General features: G+C 56.2%; 1 protein-coding gene across 3 annotated transcripts in view; it reads left to right on the top strand.

Annotated features, from left to right (window-relative positions):
• The first annotated feature begins 401 nt into the window (after positions 1–401).
• The window catches only part of LRP1 (LDL receptor related protein 1), a 77,216-nt gene continuing 69,484 nt past the window's right edge, over positions 402–8,133 (top strand). For 2 of the 3 annotated variants that reach the window (XM_045553575.1, XM_045553573.1), the window contains exon 1: positions 667–932. In XM_045553575.1, the coding sequence (XP_045409531.1) occupies positions 866–932 (67 nt within the window). In that variant the 5' untranslated portion in view covers positions 667–865. Of the gene's footprint in view, positions 933–8,133 lie in introns of all 3 variants that reach the window. The other variant, XM_045553570.1, reaches the window with a different exon arrangement.

Genomic DNA, 8,133 nt, shown 5'->3' with positions numbered 1-8,133 from the left:
GGACTTCCCAGAGGGGGCCTGAAATCCTAGTACATGACACCGAGTTTCAAAGAGGAGCCGCTCAGCTCTCCTCGCCCACTGCCCAATCCCACCCTCAGTCCCTTCAGCTCTGTGGAGCGCGCAGGAGAAAGGCCCAGCCAGGGAAGCGGACGCCCCAGGTCCCAAACTGGCTAGCGGTCTCCCGAGACCCCCACTCTCGGACCGCTAGCCAGAACTCCAAATACTGTCGCTGCTCCGACTCCCCCTCCCCAGGGCAGCGTGCCAAATCAGCGCATGCGCACTCACCGGACTGCCGCGTAGCTCTTTCTACCCCCCCTTTTCTTTCCCCGCCCCTTCCCTCCCTCCCTCCTCTAGTCGTCCCCTCCCTCTCCCCATTCAGCCCCCCCGCGGCTCTTCAGTCCGGGGAACAGCGGTGCGAGCTCCAGGCCCATGCACTGAGGAGGCGGAAACGAGGGGAGCCCCCAGAGCTCCATCAGGCCCCTTCCACAGGCTCCCCGACCCGGTCCACGCCCCCCACCCCCCACCCCGCCTCCTCCCAATTGTGCATTTTTGCAGCCGGAGGCGGCTCAGAGATGGGGCTGTGAGCTTCACCCGGGGAGGGGAGGAGAGCAGCGAGGAGTAAGGCGGGGGGGTGGGGTAAAGGGTTTGGATTTGGGGGCAGGGGGTGCACCCCCATCAGCAGGCCCTCCCCAAGGGGCTCGGAACTCTACCTCTTCACCCACGCCCCTGGTGCGCTTTGCCAAAGGAAAGAATAGAAAAGGAGGTGGGGGAAAGGAGGAAAAAGGGGGACCCCCCAATTGGGGGGGCGAAGGAGAGAAGTAGCAGGACCAGAGGGGAGGGGGCTCTGCTTGCATCAGCCCACACCATGCGGACCCCGCTGCTGCTGCTGCTGCTGCCCCTGCTCTCAGCTCTGGTCGCGGCTGCTATCGATGGTGAGTGAGATTCCGTGGCCCCCTTGGACCCCTGGGGGCACCCCTCCCCAGTCCCCACTCCTGCTTACGGATGGGGAAGGGAGACGCGGGAGGGGGTGCCTTTTGTTATCCCAGTCCAGCTGACACAGCAGCGGCCTGACTGGGGGCGGGGATGGGGGTCCGATTTGAGGGATGGGGGCCCTGGGCAAATGATGCTTCCGGGGCCCCCCAGCCCAGACAAAGGCAAGAGGCCTGGATAGAGAGAAGGCTCCCCCTTTTTCTGATACTGGGATCTAGAGGCCTTCTCTTCCTATCTCTGTTCGGGGAGGGCCTCCGCCTCCCCTACATCCTCCACCACCCCCCCCATCTGAATTGTGAAGGAATCCGGATTTGCAATGTACGGCTGCAAAAGCGGGTGGGGGTGGGGGGTTTTGCTGTGGCCTCTGAAGCGAAGGGAAAGCCAGGCCAGGGGTACCCCGCTGGGCAGAGGGCAGACAGGCCAGGAAGGCTGTGGGTGGGGAGAGGGAGGGCCCCCTGCTTGGGTGTGGAATCGCCCTGAGCCCGGTGTGGAGGCCTGGGTTCTGAAGTGGGGCTCTTCCCCCTCTCGGGGCCTCTGTCAGTAGCCTGGGTAGGGCTGTATTGGGGGGCGGGTGAGGGGCTGGCCATGCTATGTGACTTTGGATTTTCCTTCTTAATTCCTGGGAGCTTTCAGAGATGAACAGACGTCAGATGTCATCGTTGGGGAAGGGGACTGGAGAATGGCTTGGAATGCTGGGGTAGGAGGGTGGGGGAGGCTGCTTTCTCCCTGACTTCTGGCTGGATCACAGTTTGGATTGGAAGGAGAGTTGGAGGTTGGATGGGGGTTATGGCTATGCCCCCACACTCCTTTAGTAAATGTGTTTATTCCCTGCCCCCCATATACATCCCATATACACACTTTGTATACTGCAGAGTTAGGCTGGGGCTAGAACTGTGTTCTTTTGGGGAAATGGGGTGCCTCTTTCCCCTTTTTCCGTCAGCTATTTTTCTCTTACTTGTGAGTCACTCGGTCAAGTCTTGCCCAAGCTTTAAGCTAGGGTCACAGGGTTGGGCTGGGCTGCTGTCCTGATTTGAGAAAGGGTGGGATCTCATCCCTTCCAGTCATCTTAGCCCTCTCATCCAAGGACAAAATTGGGCGCAGTACCATTGCACACCCCCTCTTCTGTCTTTTAAGTCTTGCTGGGTTGGGACTGGGAAAGTTTTTATTTGAAACCAGATTATATCCCCTACGCCAACTTGCTTCAATTTGGGCAGGAGGGTCAGAGGGTCAGAAAGAGGCTGTGCCCAGAAAAAGTTATATTCATTGGCCTTCAATCATGCCATCTGGGGGACTGTCTGCTCCTCCCTCCCCCAATTTCCAGGAGGAGGAAAGAAGTTCTGCCCTGAGTATCCTCCAGGTCAGCCATCACAGCCGGCCCCTGCCCAGGGCTCCCTTCATTAGCATGTTCTTGTTCTCAGCCCTGTGAGGTGAGAGGGGAAACTAAGGCAGAGAGGTTTGGGTGCAGCTGCTTCTGGGAGGGTTAGAAAAAAATTTTTGAGAGAGAGAGAGACCCATCAGGAGCCCGGTGAAGGAGGGTAGATGGAGTTAGTCAGAAGCAAGAGCAGAGAAGGCCACCTGGCCACTCAGGAATGGGCCCCAGGTAGCTTCACTCCTGGGTCCTAAAGGGGTTCTATTTGCCACACCAAGTGGGTTGGGGGTGATTGTAAGAGGGACACTGTTCATGTTCTCCTTGACTATCTCCCTACCCCTTCTTAAAATCTCCACCCAGTCCACCTCTGCATCCCCAGCTCGGACTGAACTCCATCCACAGCCCCAGGGAGAGGACCTGTCCCCAAACACACACCAATATTCCTACCATGGGAATGGGAATATAAATAATCGGCTCCACCGCACTTTGGGGGGTGGGAAAGGGTGCATTGCATGGAACTGTAGGTCCAATTCTCTCCAGAGGCAGCCTAGGGAGATTCTCTTGTCCCTATTACTCCCTCTCACTTTGGGATCCATAGACATTGAACTTTCTTCTTTGCTTTCCAGAGAAGGAAACCTTCTGGCCCAGCTTGTCTGACTTAGTGTCTAACCTTTCTTCTTCCTGCTTCACAGCCTTGCTGCTTTCCCTCCATGGGAGCAGTCCTAGGGGCCTTCCCCACCTCTTCTGCCTTCTCTTCTATGCTTAAAACTGCCCCCCAGGGTATGCTCTTTGGGGAGAATTCCACTCCCTGCTAGTAGACAAAATTCAGTATACTTGCCACTGGGGAGGATGGAAAAAGATGGGGTGGAGAATGGGGAGAAGGGATTATTGAGGGCCCTACTGAGATTAGGGAACATTTTGTAGTGGAAAGGGCACCCCCAGGCAGATACAGCTCAGGAAGCAGGTTGACTTCCTCCCTCTCCTCCTCCCCATCTCTACACACCCCCTTGAGCCGGTATATATTACCAGTTACTGGAAAAGGTGGGCAGTGGAAGTGAATTATGAGGCTGGGGTGTTAGCCTCCTGGCTCCCTGAGAGAAGGTCCCAAACCCCTTTCTCCCTGGTCAGAACCAGATCCTTAAACATCTCCCCTTACCTCATCTTTCAAAGCAGGGTTGTATCGGAAAATCATTTTGGGGTTGGAGGAATATTTTGATGTTTGGGGCTGCTTCATGAGACTTCCTTTTCTTCCAATCTTGTTCCCACTCCTTTAAATTTCTCCATATTTTTGTTATCCTCATCCACTCCCCGATCACTGGGCCTCCCAAAGGATGACAGTTGGGTCCCTGGCCAGAGTCAAATCCTGTCCAAAGCCCCCACTCTTCAAAACATCTTCCTTACCTTTCGAAAGCCCTTCCTTACTGAAGTCTAACTCCTTTTCCTCCTGCTGCAGTCTCAGAACCCCCAAGCCTAGGGGTTTACTGCCGCCCAAGTATTCTGCTCTTGGGGTCCTTTCCACCTCTTGGACTCTCTACCTTTTAGGTCCTCCAGCTCTGGATGGGAGGGCTCACTGATCTTGGGGAATCACAGTGCAGTTGAGTGGGACTGTGCAGGGGTCCCTGACTTGGTGGTGGCGGGTGTAAGCGGTCAGGGAGACTAGCCTCCACTTCTGTCCCAGATTTCAGCCTGGTTAGCAGGATCCTGTATTGTTTGGAGAAGGAAGCAGTTGGCTCTGGAGTGTTTCCGGTGCAGTGGCCTCAGGCACCAGTATAAAACCTCTCTGGGAAAGAGGTGAGGGGTATGGGAGGACAGACAGTTGTCCCTCTTGCTCCCTGAGAGGAGACTACAGGCTCTCCCAGGCCTTGGTTTCCCTGGCTGAAACCAAGTTTTCAGATGGAGTTCAGTCCGAGCTGGGGATGCAGAGGTGGACTGGGTGGAGATTTTAAGAAAGGGTAGAGAGATAGTCAAGGAGAACATGAACAGTGTCCCTCTTACAATCACCCCCAACCCACTTGGTGTGGCAAATAGAACCCCTTTAGGACCCAGGAGTGAAGCTACCTGGGGCCCATTCCTGAGTGGCCAGGTGGCCTTCTCTGCTCTTGCTTCTGCCTAACTCCATCTACCCTCCTTCACCGGGCTCCTGATGGGTCTCTCTCTCAAAAAATTTTTTCTAACCCTCCCAGAAGCAGCTGCACCCGAGCTCCAGTTTTCCTTCCTCCCACCCTCCTGACTCCAGGGGAGGCAGTGGCCTGCATTCTGGGTCTCCCTTGGGTCAGACACTGCTAGGGCCCGTTATACGCTGCCCCCCACCCTACTCTGGGTCTCAGTGGGGTAGTCATTCTCTGGGTTCATCGCAGGACAACTGTGTCACCGTCTTGGCAACCTCTAGGCTGAACCCCCTCCCTGTCTTTCTTGCCTGCCTGTCTGTCTGTCTGTAACTGGTGTGTGCTGTCTTGGCCTTTCAGAACCTGTCTGTCTCTCGTCTCTCTTACTGCCCATCTCTTGTGGCATTCGCTGCCCTGACTCTCCCATCTCCATCACTCATCTTATTTTTCTCTGCCTGTCTCCATTTACCTCCATCCAGGCCTCGTGGTGTCCCCTGGGCTTTCCCACTTGCTCCTGAGCCCCCACCTCCCCATTCTGGTTATTTTTCCCCTCCCTGCCAGACCCATAGTGCCCAGTTGGGCAGTGAGAGTTCCCCTCCACTTTCCCCCAAGTTCCAATTTCTTCTTCCCCCTCACTAATTTTGGGAATGGGTTTTGGAGAGACTGTTTCTAGAAGAAAGGAACTTGATACCCTTTGTGGGTTAAGAGGGAGAAAGGAGGTATTTCAGATGGAAGGAGGGAGGTTAGACTTCTGGCAGAACTTCCTCCTGACTAGGAGCCTAAGAACTGGAGAAGGATGTAGTGAGTGGGGCAAGGGCTTAAAGCTTTTACTTCTGGTGAGCACGGGCCATGTGCGTAGGGTGGGTAGGGGGAGTAGGTGGGGAAGGCTAATAAAGGCCTGGTGAGAGATATGGTGACCTCTGAAGGCATTCTAGGGGTCTGGATTTTATTTGTGGGGAAAGAAAAAGATGTTGGGGAGGTCACAGGTCAAGCTAATGTCCTACTGAGTCAATATTGACTCAGAGTGGAAGGGGAGACCCTTCCCCTCCCCTGGCGATCCAAGCCACCCTGTCTGTCCATCTGTCCAGGCCGCAAAGCAGAGGCCCAGACTCAGGAATGACAAAAATGTGTCTGAGCCTCACTGAGCTGCAGGAAGGAGCCACCGGGTAACACCCAAAATACATAAAATTCAGTGGAAAGCTCTCGGTTTGGGTCTGGGAGGCCTTTGCTGCCCCACCCCCATATGTTTGAAAGTTCAGACTCCTGCAGGCTCTGCCCCCTACTCCCGGGGCTTCCCCCCTTCCCTTAGATATATCATGTGGTTCCCTTTAGAAAACATTCCCCCCCTATCTCAGAGGGGGAGCCTATCTCTCCCTATGCTGTGTCCACTCTTGAAAAGGGCCCCAAGGGTCTCTTTCATGCTTTTCCTGCCTCCGAGCCTCCTTGTCCTTTAGGAAGCTCCATCTGCGGTCTCAGCGCTCTTCTTCTCCCTCACTCCCTCAGAGGGTATCGAAGGATGGGTCCCCCTCCTCTAGAGAAGATTCTTTCAGGGCCTGGACTTTCCCGTCGCCCTCTCTTCTCTGGCCAGGCGTTCTCACCCTCCTCCCCCACCCCCAAGGACCCAGAATGGGACAGAGGATGACAGCCAAGGCTCAGGCAAGGCAGTGGGGTCTGTGTTGTGTCTGGACACACACCCAACCCTACACCTCCTGCCCTGGCTCCAGCTTGGTGGCCCTTGGGGCCATAGCTGGGCTGGATGCCTGGGTTTGGGGGGTGTGGGCAGGGTGTTGGCCAAGTTAGCATGGCGGTCACATTCATCTTCAGGCAAAGCTGAGAACAGACGGCCCCTGTGTCCTGGTGTTCTTCCTGCAACCTCACTCCCTCTCCTCCCGCTCTAGTTCTGTCCTCCTCCTTCTCCCTCCTATCGCACCCCTCTGTGTCCCATTCTGCCCCTCTCCATGTCCCCCATGCACTCCCGTCCTCTCTGAGAGCCCTGGAGGCCACCCCTTCCTTACAGTCCCTCTCCCCACTGCCAATGCCAGAGAAGGAAAGAGTCCTCCCTGCGTTTTACCTTCTTAATCCTGCTCCACCTGCTCCGTTAGTATCCACTCTGTGCCTCAGTTCCCTCGCCCGTAAGATGGGGATTGCAACTGAACCCGTCTCACAGGGTTGTGAGCCTCTGACTGAGTTAACATGTACAGAATTTCAGATCAGTGCTGCGCTCAGTGACCATGTTAAAAAGTGTCAGCTCACAGCCTTAGGAAACCCCAGCTCTCACGAGGGGTGGGAGGCAGGGGACACTTAGTTGCTTCTGAACTTAGGGCAAAGTTGTTCCTTCGTCTAAACTGTAGACCACAAAGGAGGGTTTTCTGGTGCTGGGTGCAGATACAGAAGGCTCAGCTGAGGGGAGGGGGGGTTGGCTTTGCCATTAAGCAGATTATAAGTTTCCTACCCCGCCTCCAACTCAGAGTAAGGCTTCCATGGGCTATGCAGACTGCCCCAAAGTAAGTTATTTGTTTCTTTCCTCTCCTCTCCCCCCCGAAGGAAATCAAAGACAGGCCTCAGCCTTCTCACTCGAGATTCTGGGGCTTTCTCCCCCATCCCTAACAGGAAGGAAGTTCTTTCTCATATCTCTCCGCAATCCCTGTGCTGCCCTGGCCCGCGGGAGGTGTGCCCCCCACCCCACCGAATCCCCATGCTCTGAGCCTAAGGAGATGCTGCTTGGGGACAGGGGCCCGCACCCTCCTGGTCCTTCCACTCGCCCCCATCCCCCACTCCCCTCCCTCTGCAAGAGCACATCTGGTTTGTGAATCTCTCTCATTCCAGCTTTTGGAGTTTGCCAGCTGCTGTTTCCTCTGTCGAGTTCAGGCCAAAAATGGGGGTGGGGGACAGCGGGGGGACTAAGTGAGGGCCAAAGGAGGGGGGACTGTAGCTGGAACATGGAATGGAGGGGAGGTTAGAGTGACCAGCCAGTGACCTCAGGGCCTGAATGTGAGCTCTGCCCTGGGGAGCACCGGGGGCACGGATCACATCCCAGGTGGGGAGGGAAGAAGTGGGTGGCATGGGGGTCTGTTTCTGGGTTCCAAACATGCCATCTGCTTCTGAGTCCCAGTCTACCCCCGTATCCCTCACCCCTCTCAGCTGGCCTCGGCTGGTCAGGGGAAGCGGACGGTTCTCCGGCATGCTAACTAGGCTGGCGGGCTGTGTTTCCCGGGAAGACCTCACAGCTGGCCCAGTGGGGCAATGAACTCAGCATTATCCACCTCCTCAAGGGGCCTTTATTCCCGGCTCAGGGTGGAAGGGAGGGGAGGGGGGCCGGGGGGGCCTGGCTAGGCCATCCTTGATGTGTTTCCTGAACTCGGTCATTCTGGCCAGGGGCCTGAGTGCAGTCCCCTCTGCCAGAGATGGGGTTTAAGGAGGGAGGACATCTCCATGGGCCCCATCGGATTCCCTCCCCACCCACAGCCCGACACTCCTTCCTTATTCTCTGTCTCTGCCCTTGCTTGAGTTAGTTGTGCACACTGTCTTCTCAGGGGGCTGTGGCTCCTGAGGGGCGGAGGGGGCATCTCACCCTTCCTTGGCACCCCAGTGCCTAGTGCAGCGCCTGGCACAGAGCTGGCCTTCAGCGTGTGCCAGCAGAATAGAAATGGAGTTGACACAGCCCGAGGA

The sequence above is a fragment of the Lemur catta genome, chromosome 6, assembly GCF_020740605.2.
Source record: "Lemur catta isolate mLemCat1 chromosome 6, mLemCat1.pri, whole genome shotgun sequence".
Classification (NCBI taxonomy): domain Eukaryota; kingdom Metazoa; phylum Chordata; class Mammalia; order Primates; family Lemuridae; genus Lemur; species Lemur catta.
This window is presented reverse-complemented; position numbering and strand designations above follow the sequence as displayed.